General features: G+C 52.2%; 2 protein-coding genes across 3 annotated transcripts in view; one reads left to right on the top strand and one right to left on the bottom strand.

Annotated features, from left to right (window-relative positions):
- The window catches only part of Ngef (neuronal guanine nucleotide exchange factor), a 59,861-nt gene extending 48,164 nt beyond the window's left edge, over positions 1 to 11,697 (top strand). Inside the window, exons 5-13 of the mRNA XM_028789540.1 lie at positions 904 to 1,056; positions 2,563 to 2,692; positions 4,192 to 4,266; positions 5,985 to 6,074; positions 7,043 to 7,206; positions 7,603 to 7,758; positions 8,562 to 8,641; positions 9,268 to 9,372; positions 10,780 to 11,697. Of these exons, the coding sequence (XP_028645373.1) occupies positions 904 to 1,056; positions 2,563 to 2,692; positions 4,192 to 4,266; positions 5,985 to 6,074; positions 7,043 to 7,206; positions 7,603 to 7,758; positions 8,562 to 8,641; positions 9,268 to 9,372; positions 10,780 to 10,970 (1,144 nt within the window). The 3' untranslated portion in view covers positions 10,971 to 11,697. The remainder of the gene's footprint in view (positions 1 to 903; positions 1,057 to 2,562; positions 2,693 to 4,191; positions 4,267 to 5,984; positions 6,075 to 7,042; positions 7,207 to 7,602; positions 7,759 to 8,561; positions 8,642 to 9,267; positions 9,373 to 10,779) is intronic.
- A 1,443-nt stretch (positions 11,698 to 13,140) lies between these two features.
- Positions 13,141 to 18,277, bottom strand: Snorc (secondary ossification center associated regulator of chondrocyte maturation). Of its 2 annotated transcripts, none has more exons than XM_028789605.1 (3): positions 18,068 to 18,277; positions 13,424 to 13,599; positions 13,141 to 13,300 (listed from the first exon to the last, which is right to left on the bottom strand). In XM_028789605.1, exons 1-3 carry the CDS (start codon positions 18,145 to 18,147, stop codon positions 13,191 to 13,193), a joined length of 366 nt encoding a protein of 121 aa, XP_028645438.1. In that variant the 5' UTR covers positions 18,148 to 18,277; the 3' UTR covers positions 13,141 to 13,190. The 2 variants fall into 2 exon arrangements, with proteins under 2 accessions (XP_028645438.1, XP_028645437.1); XM_028789604.1 differs by having other exon boundaries at positions 13,424 to 13,606; positions 18,075 to 18,277.
- Positions 18,278 to 20,933: the final 2,656 nt, after the last annotated feature.

Below are 20,933 nucleotides of genomic sequence, written 5' to 3'. Positions count from 1 at the left end.
CAGGAAAGGATGTAGGATCTGTGTTTCCCAAGGTTGGACTTGGGTAAAGGAGGAAGTGAGCTCCTGTGGAGGAGGGAGAGGAGGAGGAGGAGGAGAAGGAGGAGGAGGAGCAGGAGGAGGAGAAGGAGGAGGAGGAGGAAGAAGAAGAGGAGGAGGAAGAGGAGGAGGAGGAGGAGAGAATCAGGATGAAGGATTCACTGAGCACTTCCCAGCACCTGGGAAGCACTAGGTCAGCTTCCCACATTCAGATTAGGCAGAGTATGGCAGAGACGCCACTCCCCTGCAGTGAGGGTCACTCAGTGTCACATGTGGAAGCCCGATTGCTCTTGCTGTCTGTGCATGGGCCCTCCAGCTGACCCCTTTGCACTGACACTTACCTTTTCTTCGGGGTCCCTGCCTCTCCTGGCAGCCATCATATCCCCCCTATCCAGTAACTTCTGGGGTGATTGCTCATTGACAGCAGAGCAACCCGTGAGATCTCTGAGCTTGCTGTTTACAGACCACTTCTGATTTTAACTTGAAAAAATTCACAGAAGTTACACTCCCCATGCGTTGGCCACTGGCTGAGTGGTGGGTATGATACCAGTCTAGGATCATTCAATCTCTGCCTCTCCTAGTACCCAGGGGACCATTGGGATACACAGCTCAATCACCCTTCTGTTACACCTGCAAACACATCAGTACACATGTAAGAGATAAAGATGAGCTTCGTGGCCTCTCCCCCTCAGCATACTCCTGGAGATGTTATCCACCTAAAATCACGGCCGTTCCCTATCGTGTTCAGATGTGCCACTAACATGCAGAGTTCCACTCACCTTCAGAGGGAGTGCTGGTCTGTCCAGCCCGACACACTGATCTCCAGGTGCCCTCAGGTGCCTTCAGCCCAGCCTCTGCCTCTTGCAGGTTTTTGCTGGAGCTGGAACACCGTATGGAGGAGAACATTGTTATCTCGGATGTGTGCGACATCGTGCACCGTTACGCGGCTGACCATTTCTCGGTCTATATCACCTACGTCAGTAACCAGACCTACCAGGAAAGGACATACAAGCAGCTCCTGTGAGTATGCCCTGCCCAGGCTCTGCCATCTTTGCCTGGGCATTCCCCAGGGCCACACTAAGTCACACAATTTAGCAGGTGGATGAGAGCACCCAACTCTAGCATGTTCCCTGAGCATCTTGGTGAAACTAGAGAACCTGTAGTCTACCTGTACTCCAGGGGAGTCATCTGAAGCCTCCAGACCTGTGTCCAGAGCAGCCAGTAAATCCCCATAGGAAAGACTATATAGGCACAGGGATGATCCAGGGTCTAGAACATTGGAAACATGGGTGAACGTGTCCAAAAGGAGTCTTGGCTGGTCATATGTTGCATGTGTACTGGGAGCCAATCTCCCATTTCATGACCTTGCTTTGGACCACAGGGAAGGGCTTCCCTCTTGGTACCTACCCATGTAAATGAAACAAAACAAAAGTCTCTCCAGTATTAGAACATGTTGTGGAGAAACAAGACTAGGTTTGCAGTCTCAGACACAGTACAGGTACAGGGGTCTCTGGAATGCCCTGAGAACAAAAGCAAGGTTGGGGACCTCATTAGGACATGCAAATCTATACAGCTCGCCTGAGGAGGCTGGCAAATTATGCCTGGCACATGGTGGCAGCCACTGTGTTGAGATCCTGTGAGTCAAAGATGGCAGTTCTGTAACAGTCACTAAGAAGTATCCTGCAGCTGGCACACAGGGAGGGTTTCTAGTCATTTGTGACAGAGTCAGTTCCCCATGGCTTCTAGGCTCTGCTGTAGATGATGAGCCAGAAAGGTTTCCGTGTGCCTCATGCCCACTGTCCAAATAGCATCTGGATTTGATATATATATATTTTTTTATCAAGCCACATGGTTGACGTGGACATTTTAAACTTTGAGTATCCAGGCATTCATTTGGGTGCTTTCCGGTGACTATTTGGAAGGTGGTGGGAACCAGGTGCTATTTCTCAGATTAAGCAGCAAGCAGGATAGGTGTCTGTGTCTTGCAGTTCCCAAGAATCTCCAGGGTAGCTAGCTGGTCACCCACCATGTAACTTTGCCCTCTGGGTACAGATGGGGGATCTGCTCCCACTAGCAGGAGGTGTGACCCCTGATTTCTGCTGCTACCCTGCAATAAGTCTCTGGCAGTTGTCTTCCTGGCCTTGAGCAGCACTGGGCCACGTGGCCAAGCCCACCTGTCAAAAATAGCCCAGGCTCTCCTGGCAGGTGCCTCGAGCCTGCTGCGGGTTGCAGCTCTCCGTGGGTTTACCTTGCTAGGCTTCCTGCCGGCTGAAGTCATCTAATTGTATGTCTGATTCATAACCTTGGCTACAATGGGATTCTTACCCCTCCCACACAAATCATGCTTTGCCAAGTCTTCATGGCCTGGCATATGGAGCCACTATTGTTATTTGACGTTTACATGAACAGTTTATTTTCCGTTTAAAACAAAATGAGGAGGGGGAGGGAGGAGAAGGGGGGAAGCATCTTCTATTCACACCTCCAGGGCCTGAGCTCAGAGACAGTCCCCTGTGTCTGGATCTTCAGACAGGAGAAGGCAGCTTTCCGGGAACTGATCGCACAGCTGGAGCTGGACCCCAAGTGCAAGGGCCTGCCCTTCTCCTCCTTCCTCATCTTGCCTTTCCAGAGGATCACGAGACTCAAGCTGCTGGTCCAGGTGTGACCCCTGACCGTGCCCTGGGCTCTCCAGGGCTCCCCTGTCCCAGCCTTAGCTCCCTCTACCTCTCTGTTAATATCTTACAGAGTCCATTTGTTAAATACGGGCCAATTAGGGCCCTATTGTGCTCCAAGCAATGAGAGCTCAGCTATGTTCCAGAAGGAAAGATTGGCAGACATAACCAGAAAGTGGGCATAGCTTTGGGTGTTAGAAATGAGTTAACCCAGTCAAAGGTGCCTGCCTGGCTACTGCCAATTGGAGGAGTCAAGAAACACAAGCAAGATTTAAGTGAGGCTCAGCTTAGAGGAGCCAGCTGCATTAACATCTGGAAGAAAGAACACACTATGTAGAGAAACCTGAATGTTCAAAGGTCCTGGGGAAACAAGACTCATAGGAGCAGGGCCAGCACTGAGCTCATAAAGCATGATGGGAAGGAATGCAGAGACGTGGGCTGGGGGTGGGGTGGCGGGGGCCGGGGGGGGGGGGAGATGGTTCAGGTTCCATCCTTACCTGATGTGGCTGTCATTTGCCATGGTTCACTGTGGCTGCTACAGAAGGTGAGAGCAGGCATAGAGGAAAGTTGTCTTAGGGTTGCTCTTCCTGCATCATGACCAAGAAGCAACTTGGGGAGAGAAGCGTTTATTCAGCTTACACTTCCACATTGCTGTTCATCACCAAAGGAAGTCAGGACAGGAACTCACACAGGGCAGGAACCTGGAGGCAGGAGCTGATGCAGAAGCCATGGAGGGATGTTACTTACTGGCTTGCTTCCCCTGGCTTGCTCAGCTTGCTTTCTTATAGAACCCAAGACTACCAGCCCAGGGATGGCACCACCCATAATGGGTCCTCCCCCACTTGATCACTGCTTGAGAAAATGCCTTACAGCTGGATCTCACGGAGGCATTTCCTCACAGGAGGCTCCTTTCTCTGTGATAACTCCAGCTTGTGTCAAGTTGACATAGAAAACCAGCCAGTACAAAAGTAGACAGGGTTATACTCGGCCCAAGAAGCGATGTTAACTGTGAAGTGAAGAAAACCATAGGATCAGAGAAAAGACATTTTATAGTAAAAAGACCAGTCAGTCAGCAAAGCCTCCAGGACAATGATGACTTGGCCTCCAGTGACCACTCCAGGAGGGAGGGAGGATCTGGTGCCCTCTGTAAAACCATGCCTCACTTGGGGACAGACCTAGCCCTTACCCCTGCCTGAGTGACCAGGGTCCCTTGCTGCTTTGCACTGCCTCTGTGCTTTGCTCTCGATGGGCCCGTGGCTCTGCATTGGCATAGAGAATCTACAGGCCCTTGGAACCCATACCACTGAATCCTGGGCTTCCCGTTAGCCAAGGCATCCACCCCTGACCTGGCTGAGGACCCCACACCCTCTGTCCAGTCAGTGAGGGGCTATGTGTGTTGAATCTTTAAAGATGCACCCTAGAGATGATAACCACTGCTGGGGAGGGGGGATAAGAGTCAGGTAATGCAGCTCCATCTTGCCTTCAGAACATCCTGAAGAGAGTGGAGGAGAGGTCTGAGCGTGAAGGCACTGCCTTGGATGCCCACAAGGAGCTAGAGATGGTGAGTTGTTTCCAACCGTGTGTCCTGGGGAGCCGTTTCCCCTCTAGATCACTGTCCCCACTGACCTCCTCTGTTACTGTGATCTCTTAGCATTCCGTTTATTTATTCTGAGATTTATGAGATTTACTCTTGCAGTCCAGGAGAGTCACCGAGGGGAAAGAATTCATATGTGAGGTGGCTTTGTCAGAGCCTCCTCTGCAATGTCCTACTCTGTTCAGTTGCCCAGGTTGTATGTGGAGGCACTTGCCTGGCACTCTTTACCAGCACAGAACTATGCTGCAATCCCAATGCCTGTTGCTGTCTATTGTTCCCACCCCATCCTCCAGGGTCCAGCTTATATTGGTGACAGCCTGACCCAGAGCCCTGTCTAGGAGTGGCCCCCACCAATGAGCCATGTGACTTTTTTTATGCCCTATTGGGCAGCAGCACCCTGAGTGAGTCTGGTGATCTCTGACTTGCCAGTGGTCTGCCTGCCCAAGAGGGCTGTCCCAGTGTTGTGACAGAGGCTGGTGTGTTTCCTTTTTTAAACTCTTCTCTGCTTTTTTCTCTCCTCTCCTTTTGATGAAAGAGATATTTGTGTATCTTGCTTACTTTTTTTTAAAAGGAGGGTTTATTCTTATTCATAAAGGTAACCAATGGTCAAATACAAAAATTCAGAAAACTAGCTAAGCGAAGTGAAAATAGCAAAGATCTCTCTCTCTCTCTCTCTCTCTCTCTCTCTCTCTCTCTCTCACACACACACACACACACACACACACACACAGAGAGAGAGAGAGAGAGAGAGAGAGAGATTACCACCATACTGTTTTCAAATCAGAGACTGTGTGTAAAGCACAGCCTTTGCTCTTCAGTTGAGTGAGCATGTGATTCAGAGCCCTCCTGTTGATGAATATATTGTGTTTCAGACAGTGCTACTTAATGAACAACTGAACAATGGATATATTGTGTTTCAGACAGTGCTATTTAATGAACAACTGAAGTTGGTGACAGATTTTCTCATTCTAAGCTACACTGTAAGGAACACCCTCCCATGCTTCTTTCTGCTTTGCATTTATTAACACTGACGAAGCACCTATATCAGGCCAGGCTCTGTCCTAGACCCCATGTGCCATTTAAGGCTCTGATCCTGGAGATGGAGCCCAGGGATCTGGAGAAATGTAGCCTTAATGGCTTGTTGGTTCCTGACTGCCTTCCAGGGAAGTGCACCTGTGCATCCCTAGGGGGTGAGAGGTCAATGTGGAGGAGCCTTTCCTTTCCTAGTCAAGCTGAGAAGAAAGACCCCTTCCTCTTGGTCTGGGAAGTTGGCTTTCTAGTCAAGGGCAAGGAGATAAATTATCCTCTAGACCTGTGGTTCTCAGCCTTCCCAATGCTGTGACCCTTTAATACAGTTCCTCGTGTTGTGGCAATCCCTCAACCATACAATTATTATCGTTGTTACTTCATAACTGTAAATTTTGTTACTGTTATGAATTATGATGTAGGCATTTGCAGGAGATGCAACCCCTGTAATAAGGTCATTCAATCCCAAAGGAGTTGTGACCCACAGGTTGAGAACCGCTGCTCTAGACCACAGTGCATCCTCACTTAGTTCCAGAGTGTGGTAGAGAAAGAGTTCCTGCCAACCTGAGGCTAGTCAGTGACAGCTGCTGAACGTACTGGTCTCCGTGGTCATTGGGGACATCCTGGAAGGCTGACCTGACAAGTCCTCCCTGTGCCAGGTGGTCAAGGCATGCAATGAGGGTGTCCGGAAGATGAGCCGCACAGAACAGATGATTAGCATTCAGAAGAAGATGGAGTTTAAGATCAAGGTGAGTCTGCAAGATCTGGCTTCATCCTGTGCCCACATTACCCAGGGGCATAGGTGGTCCAGCCTGCACCCCTGTGTACCCTCCCCAGGTGGAAGCCAGTCATCATGCACCCTGCCCAGGTTTACCTTCTGAGAGCTGTGGACCCCCAGCTGTGTGTAGCTGGCACTGTTACTACCTGGGTGATCCTGAGCAGTCAGTGTATGGGGCTAGGGACTGTTCAAGGGTCTCTCAGTGCTGAAGGATTTGCAAGCAACTTCCATTTTCTGGATTTCTGGCGACTTGCATATTGGCGTGCTTACTGAGGGCCCTGGAGAGCTAGCTGTTCCTGTAGCTCAGGAGGAAAGCACGGGTCTAGCACGAGCAAAACTAAAAGGGCCCCAGAGGTCAGAGTTTGGGAGCTGAGCCAGCTGGAGGATGGGAAGGATCTTCTGATATCTCCTGGAGTTGTACCTGCTGGGCTGACTGCTGACCTCGGAAACAGCTTGTACCTGCAGCCCTGACTTTTTTATCCTGTGGGGCAGGCTATCTCAAGCAAGCTGAGCCTACTGGGAGGTTGATCATACCCACACGTGCGAACACACACACACACCACACGCAGAGACACATGCACACACATATACGCACACACACATTCACACAGATACTAATACACATGGAAATACCAAAGCCCTGGCATGAGCAAAGAAACTCAAGTGTAGGCACATAGACAGCACAACACACACAGAGACACACAGTACACATGCACAGGAGCACATATACACGTATGCACAACGCACACACAAAGGACACATATGAAAATTTACCCCTGCTACTGCTTCACTGCAGGGCCAGTGGCGGGGAGTATGATAGCCCCACAAAATCCTTGCACACCGTCTCACAACTTTACTCCAGGGGTGGCATGGGTAGGACCCTCAGGAGGGTGCCAGGGTACAAAGGTGCTGCCGCCTGATGCCCCCTCCCTCTCCCAGTCAGTACCCATCATCTCACACTCCCGGTGGCTGCTGAAGCAGGGTGAGCTGCAGCAGATGTCCGGCCCCAAGACCTCCCGCACCCTGCGGACCAAGAAGCTCTTCAGAGAAATTTACCTCTTCCTCTTCAATGACCTGCTGGTGATCTGCCGGCAGATCCCTGGGTGAGCCTGGCACTGATGGGCACTGGAGAGGGCCTAGCCAATGTTTGACCACAGTGAGAGGTACTGAGGCAGCAGTGTAGCTGTCTTTAGGGTCAGGTTTTTCAAAGGCCTGCTCTACTCTAGGCCAGCTATAAGCCATGATGGAGCCTCCCTGAATGAGCCTCAGTTTCCCACCTGCAAATGTGGAAAGCCTGCACAGTGTCTGACACTGAGCTCAGTAAAGTGGCCACTTCTCTGCCACAACCCAGGATGAGAGTCCTTCAAAGAACAGGGGACAGACATGCTGGGATTTCCTAGGGTGGGTAAAAAATGGCTAGGCCCATATGCTGGTTCTTCTAGCCAGCTAAAAGGTTCTCCTGAGACCAACATGTCCACTCCGCCTCTCTCATTCCCCAGAGACAAGTACCAGGTATTTGATTCAGCCCCGAGGGGCCTGCTTCGAGTGGAGGAGCTGGAGGACCAGGGTCAGACACTGGCTAACGTGTTCATCCTGAGGCTGCTGGAAAATGCAGATGACCGGGAGGCCACCTATATGCTGAAGGCATCCTCCCAGTGAGTGTCCAGTGCTGTGAGCCACACCCAGCACCACTCATAGGCTTATCTTTGCCATAGGTAAAACAGGGCTCAGTACACATCTGTAGGAGGCTGGCTTCTCACTACGCTGCATGACTCCTTCCCCTGGGGACTCTGGTAGAGGCTTCTGCAGGCTCTTCATGTTGGGGTGTGGATGGCATGAGATGGCTGTACACTCCTGGACTCTTATGTGCAAGAAGAGCAAGTCCATCTTGTAAAATGCATACTTATAGCTGATGTGCCCATGAGCTACTCTTCCCCTCCTCCCGTTTTTGTTCTTCTGTATGGACTCAAGTCCTTTATTCTCCCATGACTGAGCAGCCAGGATAGCTGCTCCATAGCCTCAAGCAGTTGGGAAATACATAGGATAGGAGGAATTGCTTTGTGGACCACTGAGCCCTGGCTTTCTCCAGATCTTCCTAACCAGCCTTCTCTCCCTCCTCAGTGCTCAGCTGTCACTCACCAGGAGTTGTTCCCTCCCCTGCTGAAGCCCCAGGCTCTAGTTCACAGGGATTAACAGGAAGTGATGTTAACTATCCCAGCTTTGCCACAGCTGAGAGACTGTGGCTTGACTGTATAACATGCCTTTGAAAGCTAGCAGCTTGCAGGGCCTCATGGACAGCTCCTCACACTGTCAGACTTCAAACTCTTAGATAATTGAGCTATCCTGGTGTTAGCAAGAGCCAGGCTTAGAATGCACCTGGCCTGGAGGCCTAAGTTCACACCACTGGGCAGGGTTTGTTGGCTCTGCAGTTGGGCACTTCTGTCTCCTTCCTATGCAGGAGTGAGATGAAGCGTTGGATGACTTCACTGGCCCCCAATAGGAGGACCAAGTTCGTATCCTTCACATCTCGGCTGTTGGGTGAGTCCTTCACTTGGAAAGGAGGCTCTAGGTTGGCTTTGGCTAGGACTTACTGGGCATTAGCCTCAGGGTTCCTTGGCCAGTGGGTGGGAGGGTACTTCTGCTCCACAGAAGTCCATCCTGGTACCAAGCTTAGTTAAGAAAGAAATGGAAATTCCACTCTAAGAGTCAGGTGGCAGAATCCTGGACCCAAACTCTAGTGTTCTTTGGGGTTTTCCAGTTGTCTGTAACTCACATAAACTCCAAAGGAACATAAGTATATCTGCCTTGTGAAGAAGTTACTGTACCAGCCTGCTGGCTTGTCCTCACCCCAAACTGCTCACATGGTCACACACACCTAAGAACAAGGGCATCCTTTTGTCTTCTAGGTTGAGAACCTCATCATGGCTAGTGAATCTCTTCCTCCCTTCCCAGAATTCCCTGTAGTCTAATGAGGCCTCTCTGGGGTGTGACCTCCTCCCTCTCAGAGGACACCTTTCTTACTGTTGTGCAGTCCCCAGGTCCTGTTTTAGATAGGACTCAGCTACCTGTTGCTGGCAGAATTGTCCCTGGCACCATTGCCTGGTTGTGGACCAGGGTGGAACCCATGATGGGGACACACCATACCACTCTCCTCCCTCCTGCAGACTGTCCCCAGGTCCAGTGTGTGCACCCATATGTGGCCCAGCAGCCCGATGAGCTGACACTGGAATTGGCAGATATCCTGAACATCCTGGAGAAGACAGAGGATGGTGAGGCCCCCATCTTGGCCAACCATAGGAGAAAGGATTGAGGCCTGGATGTAGGACTAGATGGGGCAGTTAGCAGGTGGGCGGGAGAGCCCCTCGTTCCTGTTGGTGCTGAAACTATCTAGGACATTCTGCCTGAGCACTGGACCCAGTATTCATTGGCCTGTCCTCAGACTTCTGAGCCTTCCTTCCATTCCTGTGACCTGTGAGGCTCTGTCCCCTAACAGCAAGCCTAGCAGGTGGTTCTCTGTCTCCTTCCCAGCCCTGGCTATGGCCTCTCTAGGAGGGAGTGTGACTCTTGACCTCAACCTTGACCACAAGCTTCTAGGGATGTCTGTGACCACCAGGTCAAGAAGCCCTGCTTCTGCCCACCCTATGGATGGCAGGCAGAATTAGCTCCAACTGGAGTTTTTCTGTAGCCCCTGCCCAACTTAACTCCAGCCCCCTTTCTTGTTCCATAATTTCCACTTCTGTGTATTAACTATTCCTGATCAAAATCCCAGGTGTGACTGTGTATGATGGCACACACCTGTAATTCCACCATTCAGGAGGCAAAGGCAGGAGGTCCCTGAAATTTTATGGTGGCATAGGCACACTGTGAGAACCTGGTGTCATTACAACAGAGACCATCAAAATACCTGAGAACAAAGGCCCTCCCTTTCCTCCCCTTTGTCCTGAGTCATGGTTGGAAAATGAGGTGATCTCCACAGGCTCCCTCTGTGGGTCCCAGGGGATCCCTGCCCTTTCTACAACATTGTACACTGCCTCATACCCATGCTAAGGTGGCCTGAAGAATGCTGGGTAGGAACAGGCCATTTAACAAGTCTGGCAAAGACCTCTAGGAGAGGGAAGACAGCAGAGAGACACTTGGGGATTCAGGGTCTCCCCAGTTTATAGTGGCCACCCCACAACAACCACTTGGCACTCCAGGTGAGATTCTGAGAGAATATGCCCAATGAGAGGGCAAGCTCACTGTCTAGGTTTGCTAAGTCAGTGGTCAGCTATCTCCTACACTGGTCTCTTAAATGCCTCTTTTAAGAGTGGCCCTTCAAGTCTCCTGTCCTGGTATGGGGTAGCCTGGCAAGGTTCAAAGTAGACTCCCACTCATGGGAGAGCCTGCATCCTGGTTCTTTACACTCCATGTGCTTCCTAGCACATAGTAGGGGCAATCTAAGCTTAGTTGGGGTGCCAAGCCACTGCCCTTTGGAAATGTTGAACTCCTGAGGATGGCTTAATCCTTGCTCCCCATACAGCTAGGGGAGGGCCATAGGGAACCCTAGCTAAGAGGAAACCCCAGCCTTGCCTCCCCCTGCCCCTGCCCCTGCCCCTGCCCCTGCCCCTGCCCCTGCCCCTGCCCCTGCCCCTGCCCCTGCCCCTGTAGAGCTCCTGATCCTACTGACTTTGTTGCAGGGTGGATCTTTGGTGAGCGACTGCATGACCAGGAGAGAGGTTGGTTCCCCAGTTCCATGACAGAGGAGATCCTGAACCCCAAGATCCGCTCCCAGAACCTCAAGGAATGTTTCCGAGTCCATAAGATGGAGGACCCTCAGCGCAGCCAGAATAAGGACCGCAGGAAGTTGGGCAGCCGGAATCGTCAATGAACCTCCCCAGCTCAGGCTCCAGCCTGAAAAAGGGGTGTGGGCAGAGATGGGGAGCAGGCCCAGCAGAGACGCCTGATAGATTCAGAGGGTCTTAGGGAAGAACATCAGTGCCTTCCCAGGCAGTGGGAGTGGCTTGGGCCTGTTCTGTCCCTGCCCATGCAGTGGAAGCATTAGTGTCCTGGCCACTCGCTTGCTTATACACCGGCGAAAGGCTAAGTACTTAGGCAGTATTATACCATCTCCCACCAGCCTCTCAGAGGTAGAAGAGGGCAGGCATGCTCCAGAGACCTTCCAGGGACTGAAAGAGGCCCACACAAGGGTCCCTGGCAGCAGGCAGGTGGACAGTAACCACTGTCAGGATCCCCTGAACTGCACGTGTCCTTCCCTACTTTTGGAAGCTGTTAAGGAGTCTCCCAGGCATACGGATGGGCTGCCTCTGCCCAAGGGAGCCTGGTGAGCAGTGCCTCTGCCTGCCCGTCCTCGTGCCTCTGCCAGCCTCTCTTGCACGGCCAAGCCCTGCCCTCAACAGGCCTCCCAGAGCTTAGCTGAGGGTTCATGCCACCTCTAGCTCCTCGAAGGGCTTGATGCCACTTGTGTCTCCTGGCCCCTGAAGGAGCCCAGGTGTTTTGCAGATGAATTGGTCACTGCATCCTTTATGGTCATGGTTTTGAGAAAAGCAAATATCATTTTTGGCTGCATTAAAAGAAGCATCCTGTATAAAACAAGAGGAAGAGACCTATTCTTTATTGCCCTGATGTGCACAGCAACCAGGCATTTGGTTCTGGGCTAGGAGGGAGGAGCAGCCTTTCAGGCCAATAGGAAAGGCCCTTTCCCAAGGAGGGGCTGCAGGCACTTCCTGAGGGAGCAGCCAACATCCGGTCTCAGGATGGAAATGGATTTGGGCCTCTGCTTATGGAGGGACTCAGGAAAGGGCTCTCTGAGGGGATGGGGGACTCCTGCTGCTACAGCAAGAGTACCTGGTTACAAAGCCACTGAGTCCTCAGGTTTCAATAAGCAGTGCTCCTTTAGGGGATGTGACTTCAGGCTGGGATCCAGACTTCCTACCTGATCCAGACACTGGCCTCAGATGTTCCTTGGTCAGCTGGTTCCTCAGGGAACTGCTGTTCCCACCAGGGCTGCCTGCACAGGCACCCTTATTTATCTGTTTCTCTCCCAGAATGTCCATCCCATTAATGTTCCAGGAAAGTGTCCAGGGCACTGGGCATCTGCCAGATGCTCTGCATCAGAACAAGCTTTTTGTTTTGTTTCTTGAGACCATCTTCCAGTAGAGCCCAGATTGGCCTTAAACTCCCAGTCCCACCTCAGTCTCCTAAGTACTGGCATTGCAGGCATGTACTGCCACGCCTGACCCAGAACAGGCCTGTTCAAGCTACTGGACTTTATAGTATCGTCCCACAGATCACCGCCCAGTTCTTGGTGATGTTGAGACCTCATTCCTTGAGCATCCCTGGAAGGATATGACAACTTGCAACCACATTGCAACCAGAGGGCCACAGCTCTTACCATGGCTTACCCAGCCCCCACCACACACCCCATACTATCCCAGGGTGCTCCCCAACTTCTGGGTCAGCTGGAAAAAGAACAGCCCCCAGGGAGAGCATATACAGTAACCCAAGCCCCAGGAGTACGAATGGTTGGAGTCAGGAAAACTCTGACCCCTGGGAAGAGGGGTGAAGACACAAGGAGGATTGGAGTTCTGAATTAGGATATAGACCCTCCCACCCTAGTCAAGGTCAGAAGCTTTTACAACCCCATCCAATGTCAGTTCTTCTAGAGTTGATCTCTAGGAATAGGGTTGAACCTGATCTCCAGCTCCCTTCCCCTCCCCCAGTCACACTAGGCAGAAGCGCTTGAGGCCAGGAGTAGGGGGTGGGGGGAGAGGGGCCCTCAGGCACTCTGCAGCGGAGGCACAGCGAGTAGTACTTAGCAGACACCTGTTAGCTGCGCTCTGGCTCCCTGTATTTACTCAGGGCCCAATACATGCACGTGGCCACTCATACACATGTTCCCTGCCTGGAGCTTTCCACCCACGATCCCAGGCACAGCGGCGTGGTCCAGCAACACGCCCCCGTCCAGGTTCACACGCGGTTGCACCTGCACACGGGCTCGCACACGCGGAGATACGGTGGGAACAAAGGAGAGCACAGGGTGCAGAGTCGCCGCGGACGGGCCTGGGCCTGCGCGGCTCCTTTATTGACTTCAAGAAGCAGAAAACTTTCTTAGCGCGACAACCACGAGTGCCAGCACCACGCAGGTAGCCAGCAGGGCAGCTATCACGATGGCTGCAATGGCGCCTGGTCCAAGGGATCCTGTGAAGGACAGAGGACTATATTACCCCTCCCCCTCCCAAATCCAGCCCAGGCCTGGCCCTTCAGGTCTTCCTTCCCTCTCATCCTCCTCCCTCTCCTCTCCCTGCTCCGCCCTGGCCCTACCTCCGTCCTGGTCCACCCTTGCCGGAGGGGTGCTGTCCTCTGGTGCTGGAGCAGAGGTTGGGAATGGAGGGCCAGAGACAGCAAATTCCTGGATGTGGCTAGTGCTCTCCAGGGGACCTTCACCCGAGGGAAATTCAATAGGCTCGTTCCACAGGGTGGGATCGGGCTCCTGGGGACTTTCCGCTGCAAAGTCAAAATTAGACAGTAGAGCTCAGGTAGTCTGTGGGGGAGGGATGCCAACTCTCCCCACCAGATCACCTGGCCGGGAAATTCACTCCAAGTTTGGGAAAACATCCACATGTGACCCAAAACACCTATTAGGACAGATTGACTGATAGGGGCAGAGAGCCAGGAACAGTTGCAAAAAAACCCAAAAAACAGGGATTGCTCTGTCTCCCAGGGCAGACACAGCCCAGCCATCACATGGGGCAAAAGCTGTTTGTCAAGGACCTTTGAGGGTACCGCCACTCAGGCAAAGGCTAGAAGAAACCAGCCATAGGCTCAAATCAGGAGGCCAACCCTGGGCCTCTAGTAGCCCCTCCCTCAACCCATGACAGCATATTGCTGCTTGCAGGCAGTGGGGGAACAGATGAAGGGGATGCAGCCAGCAAAGGGAGGCTTCCCACACTCCATCAGTCTCAGCCTGTACACCCTGAACAGTCCTCAGCATCTGGGGCTGGGAGTCAGCATGGCTTGGAGTACCCAGGGATCCCAGAGTGAAGGTAAGGACAGGAAATACAGGATGGGTATCAGTCCCATGGCCTGATGTTTTCCCCTAAACACACACCACTATAAGAAGCCCAGCCTGTGAAGCCTAGAGCACCACCACACACTGGGCCAATGTCTTCACCAAGACAAGTTCGAGACCAGGCTGGTCAGCAGACTCTAAGATCCCCTTAGCCTCAGGTATCTTGGCTGGTCCCTGCCCAAACCTTGATTTTATCTGGGAAGGAAAGTGATCCAGGGGCACTCAGCCCCAAGCAGGTTCCATACAGAGACCCACTGGGTATCATTCTATCACCACGTTAATTCTAGCTGCCTGTGGCATGGGAATCATTTTATCCCTAATCAGAGAAAAGAACGTCAAGGCTCAGGTTAGGTGGGGACAGCCATGGTGGGGTGGTCCAAAGCCCTGGACAGGCTGGTGATGGCTCTGTCTCCCTAGGGACCTCCAGGAAAGCTGCACCTCTCTTACTATCCCAGCCACAATCTGCAGGTCCAGGGACTCCTTTGGGTGCCTCTGTCCCTCTGTGGACAGGCTCAGAATAAGGGTAGACCGAAGGGACTGAAATGTTCCTGCTCATGGTTTCCCCCCACTCCCTAGGGGAAACAGGACACGCAGTCAAAGCCTGACTCTGGTCAGCTTCAAAATAACCAAGCCCTTCAAAAAGTGCCAAGGTCTGGAAAGGAGGAAGAAGCGTGAAGCTTTGTTCTGGACCAGGACAGGGCGGGGTCCTGTGTCCTGTCAGAGACTCTGGGTAAGGCTGGTGAGTACAGTGCTGGGGTTCCTGTCCCAGTTTGAAGCCACATTCTGGTTGGGAAAGAGAGTGTCCTTGTTCCTAAACTCAACATCAGAGGCCAAATGATGTTGGCACCTCTGGAGCCAGGGAGCTATGTGGTAATATTGGTGACCAGGTGAAGGCTACGTGGGAGTTCAGTAGCTAAGTTTACAACTTTGTTTTCTTTTTTGTAAAACTGAAATCTTTTCATGATAAGATTTTGGCAGATCCCTTAGGACTTTGACAGGCTCTTTAGGCTCCGTCCTAAAGCCTCTCACAAGCCTGGGCCAGACTTGAGACTCAACTTGAACGCAGGGACCTACCGTCATGTGCCCTGGGTCTTCCCCAAACTAGACCCCCTTTTCAGAAAAGACTGGCAAAAGGCCCCCAAAGATCTTTGTCTCCCAGTTCAGGAGGCTCCCTCTCATGGAGTGACACCTGGGCCAACCTCCCTCTAAGCATGAAGAATGCTTAGTGAGGCCAAAGTGACCTGGTTAGAGAAGACAGTGTTCATAGTCTGAAAACCACAATGAAGGACCTCGGGCCTCAAGCAATCTAGTGTCAGGCTCCAGAGCTGGACAGAGGGGTAAAAAAGCCTAAGCATGCCTGCCATTCAACAGGCCTTGAGGTCTGGACTTCATAGACTGCCTGTCTGCCCTGAGACTCTTCATGACACACCCAAAATAGACAAGCAGACTGGGCCCTCCCTATCCCACCTCTACTGGCCGAAGCTCACCTCCAGTGCCAGGCATCTGGCCAGGGAGGCTGCCCAAGGCTTCTGAGTGCCAGGGCCAGCCAGCCTAAGTGGTGCCTATTTCCTGGCCAGGGGGCTCAACCCACCAAGGAAAGGGTGCACCTGTGGGCCATAGCCAAGACATTATCTTGTTTTCCTATGCACACCATGTTCTCCAGACTTAGGACATTAAGAAAGAGCAGCAAGCCAGTTCCCTCCAAGTTGTCCGGTGAAGCCAGGAACTATAGGCCAGTGTGCCAGGGGGAGAGGGGTGAGGATGGGAGGAAGGAGACCTGGGAGGTATGTATAGGGGTCCTGGGAGCCGGTCATGGAGGGCAGAGGGTGAGTGACAGCAAGCGATGATAGGGAAGGCAGACATGGCAGTAGATTTCCGTTATGTCCACCTTGGCCACAGGACACTCAAACACCATGAGAGTGAGCAAGGTCATAGGAGTTTCTGCTCTGAAAGAGGTGGCATAGTGTCAGTGTCACAAGCTTGGATACCCCAGGCTGTCCCCTTAGCCCCACCATCCCGAGCTGCTTTGCCTTTTGGTAAATAAGTTTGTTCAACAGTTGGTCTAACCACAGGCCCCCAGGCCAGGCGCCCATGCTCACAGACGGCCTTTGTGCAGCCATGAAGAGCCTTTTCATCCCCACTCTGGCCTCCTGCCCACTCAACCTGGCCTGCTCCCCTACCTCAGTGACTGTGGCCACCGGCTGAGGCAGGAAGGGTGGCAGGCTGGCCCGTGCCTCAACCCCAGGAGTAATCCATCTCGTCTCTCCTACCACAAGACTGCAGCCCAGGAGAGACAGGGCCACGGACCTTGTACACACAACGCAGACCTGTGAGTCCACAGCTAGTTCTGAGAACCTCCTATCTCCCTGTTCCCAGAACAGCCAGAACCCCAAAACTCAAGGTTGAATTGTTATGGTCATGCCTGCTGTGGGCCTGCCTGTTCTTGGGGGAGAAGGGACCCACGGAAGAAAGAGGGAAGTGAGGTCAGGCAAGGTCTTGGCTATTCCCAAAGCTTCTGTGGGAGCAGAAAGCCCACCCACTAAAGTTGTGTATGCACAATCTGACCGGGGCTCTGGCTAGAGACTTGGGTTGGAAGAGGCAGCAGGAACCTGGACAGGAGCCACTAGGAAGGCTCAGGGCCCTGCCAGGCAACGGCTTCACTGTGGCAGGAAGCGGCGTGGGTCTCGGCTCTGAGTCCTAGGTGATGGAAAATACCTCCACTCACTGTAAGTCATATCTCCCAACATCAGGGGTACATTTCAGGCCACACCACGGGTACTGCTCCCACCCCAGAAGCTGGGCGTGTCCCAACATTGTGGGAAGAGATGATTCTCCCCCCAAAAATCCATTTGGTCTTAGCTGAGGGGTTGGGAACTCTGTTCAATCTCTGAACACTGAGTGTTGACTGGGCACTTGGCCATCCCCAGAGCCCTGCATTGAGACCTGGTGAGGTCTTAGCATCCCACTATGAGGGAGGTAGGGTAGTGGGTGTCATCTTCTGCAGATTAGAGAATGGCCAAGAGAGGTATGTGACAGGCAGGCCAGAGCCAGGTCTTAAGCTACTTCCTGGGATGTTGAGGGGAAGTGGAACGGTCCACAGAACACCATCACCCGTACCTTCTGGGGTGTGGCTGGGAGTTCCTGCAACAGAGATGACTTCTTTCCTTGGTAGACACACAGACACTCCTAAAGTTCAGGCTGCAATGTTGTAAGACAATCAGGGAACCCGGAGGCAGGCTGCCTTTCTGCAGACTACCGAACAACTGCACAAGATTTATTTTCTCCTAGGCAAAGCCTACCTGTGCCTATGTCCCTGCTCTGAAGCAGACCTAGAGCAGGCCTGCCATGCAGTCTTTTTTTCAGACTCCAGAGCAGCCACCTAGGGCTCAGTCCAGTGTCCTCACTATTCTGCAAAGGACTCTGAGAAATATTTATCTCTATGGGGACAGCACCTAGATAGTAAGCCAGCAAGAAAGGGTTTGTGGAACTTAAAGGAATCACAAGTCTCTGGGTTTTCCACCCAGAGGGTCTCTGGCCTCTTAGCCCTTTGCCCCTTGCCCTTTGTCTGATGAGCCCTCCTGCCTCCCAGGTCCAGAAGCCTCCTGATGTTCTAGCAGCAAAGTATTACCCCAAGAAAATCAGACAGCCAAAAGTCCTAGGCCCCAATACCTAGGTCTCTCTCATCGGCCACCCATCCTGCTGCTAATAGTCACCAGATAGACACATCATATTATTCAGTTTCTACCAGCCACCATTGTGGGAGTCCCCCAGAATCACCACAGCTGGGCAACCCTCCTTGTGTGAGGGACTTGTGTCCCATAGGTACTAGAGGATCTGGTCCCAGTGGTAGTTGTTGGCCCTGAGAAGTTGGTAGCAGTAAAGCTAAGGGCCTGCGCCCCTTACCTGTGAGCACCGCAGGGGCCAGGACCCCAGAGACGAGCAGCAGCACCATGCGTAGGGCCAGACAAGATGCCATCCTGGCAGTGAGTGAGCAGGACACAGAGGACTAGGCGGCTGGGCTCAGGCAGCGGGAAAGAGGCTTCAAAGAGCTGGGAAGGGTTTTCATCAATGCAAACTCTGTCCTCCTGGGACACCGTGCCCGCCCCCCACACATGCACGCGCACGCACCCGCGTGCACACACACACACACACAGAAAGAGAGAGAGAGAGAGAGAGAGAGAGAGAGAGAGAGAGAGAGAGAGAGAGAGAGAGGAGAACTCAAACAGACCTGCAGTCCTGAACTACCAAATGGCCCCACCCTGGAGAGGAGAGGAGAGGAAAGGAGAGGAGGGAGGGGAGAGAGGGAGAGAGGGAGGGAGAGGGAGAGAGAGAGAGAGAGAGAGAGAGGTTCCCTCTCTCTCTGCCCCGCCCCCACCCCCTCTCTCTCTCTCTCTCTCTCTCTGTCTGTCTCTCTCTCTCTCCCTCCCTCCCTCCCTCCCTCCCTCTCCTTCCCTCCCTCCCCCCTCCCCCCTCTCTCTCACACACATGCACATGCACATGCAATACACATACACACATGCACACCACACATGCATTCCTGGACCAGTGGAAGTACAAACTTTCCCAGCTTCTCAAGACAGAAGCCTTACCCAGGCACCTTGAGCACAACAAAAGCCTTGACCACTGTGCCCCGGACTCTTGAGCATCCCAGAAGCGAGCCTGGGAGACCCTGCTCAGTGAGAGCCTGGGAGACCCTGCTCAGTGCAAGCATGGGAGACCCTACTTGGTCACCTCCTACTTGTGTTCTTGGCTGGTCTGAGCACTTATTAAAGCTACTTGCTGGGAGGTGTTTTCTCTGAAAGTCCCTCGGCTGCTCTAGGCCCCTTCTAGGAAGGTCTCTGAATGCACACATGGTTCTCCCTGTCTCCCTTGCTCCTTCAGGCACTCTCCACTAATCCTGAGACTCAGTTTTACCTTTTACCCTGGGCTTGACCCAGAGTCCAGCTCACTGCCTTCCCAACAGGTCAATGGAGGCAGCTGCTGAGCCTCCACTCATGACCACGCCCACTGGCCTACACACACACACACACACACACACACACACACACACACACGTGCTCTTCATGCACACCCAAAGTCTCTTCCCTCTGTCCACACTTCCAAACCCCCAAGGCCCTGCTACTTCATAATTTTCCAAATAAAAATCCAAATCAAGGGTTTTCCCTAGCCAGTCTTCCCTCTGCTTCCCTGCTCCCTTCCTATGTTCCAGCTGCTGGTCCTGACGACAGGGCTCCAGCAGGATATTAGCCTGTCTCCTGCCCCAGGGCCTTTGCACTCTTTCTTTCCCTAGAAAGTAGAGGCTACACTCCTCATCAGGCATGTTTCTCCAGGTCTCAGCTTGATCAGTCGGCCTACATCCCGTCACCAGGTCACTAAGTTTCCTCATTAGCACTTATATTTTTATGAATTTTCATATCACTCCTCCTTGGGTGTTCATTTTCAGAGAAGCACTCATACCAGGTATGTGAATCAACCTTTCATTGCTGTGACAAAGTGCTGGAGAAGGCTATTTAAAAGGTTTTGGGGTTTATGGTCCTGGTCAGCTTGCCCTGTTGCTATGAGCCTATGGCGAAGCAGAGCAACACTGTGGTGGCAGGGACAGGGGAGGTGCTCACTCTCATAGCAGAGGAAGAAAGACAGGGAGACGCATCTGGGGTCAGACACACTTGGAAAGGCATCCAGAGGTCTATTTCTTCCAACCAGGTAGTGCTTCCTTCAGCTATGAACTCATCAATGGAACAACCAAGTCATTGATGAAGTCACCATACTCATAATTCAATCATTTCTCAATAGTGCCACCAGCTGGGGACTACATCTTCAACTCATAAGTCTTTTGGGGTGACACTTTATATTCAGATCATAAAAGATGTGCAGAAAGCTTGGTTACAGGTTGGTGAGTTTTTGTATCCATGTACATGTGTGTAAACTCTACCCCCACCAACTAACAACACGCCCGACATGCCAGCAGGGCTCCTCTCTAGCTTGTACCCTGCTGAGTGGCATCTCTGCTTTTGCTGCTGGAACATCTACTCCCCTAAGAGTGTGTCACAGAGCATCCGTAGTGATGGGACTGTTTCCAGACTGGGGTCCTTATGAATACGGCTTCCATGTTCTCGCACATCTTCTGTTGTGTGTGCTGTTATCTCTTGGCTATGTATCTGGAAATGAACCTTCTGGGTCCAAGTACAGGCAAGTGTTCAGGTTCACACTGTCTGCAACAGTTTGAGGTTCCAATTGCTTCATGTCCTCATGGACACTTACTTTAGTAGACTTTAAAATTTCTTTTTGTATGTACATGTAATGAATGACTGTCTGTCTGTCTATCTATCTATCTATCTATCTATCATCTATCGATTCAGACACACATGTTCACATGTATGTGGGCACATGTGCCCTTGTGCACATGCCTATGGAAGTCAGAGACTCCAGGTTTCTTCCTCAACCACTCACCACATTATTTATTGAGGCAGGATCTCACTGACCCCCAAGTTTGGTGACCAAACTACTTCAGGCAGCTTGCTTCCTGGGATGCTTTCTGTCTCCCAAGGTCTGGGATTACAGCCAGGCCACCCTGCCACCCTGGCTTTCATGTGGTGCTGAGGATCCACATTTGGTCCTCATGCTTGGGTGGCAAGCCCTTTATCCATACTGCCATAGGGTCTGCTTGGATTTGGTTGTTTTGTCTTTTTGCTTACTTATCCAGGCACTCTAATATTTTACAAATCATTTTTAGGATACTTTTGTATCTTCCAGATAAAAATC

The sequence above is a fragment of the Grammomys surdaster genome, unplaced genomic scaffold (assembly GCF_004785775.1).
Source record: "Grammomys surdaster isolate TR1022 unplaced genomic scaffold, NIH_TR_1.0 125846, whole genome shotgun sequence".
In the NCBI taxonomy this organism is placed as follows: Eukaryota; Metazoa; Chordata; class Mammalia; order Rodentia; family Muridae; genus Grammomys; species Grammomys surdaster.
Note: the sequence above shows the minus strand (reverse complement) of the source record. Positions and strands in the feature narration are given on the sequence as shown.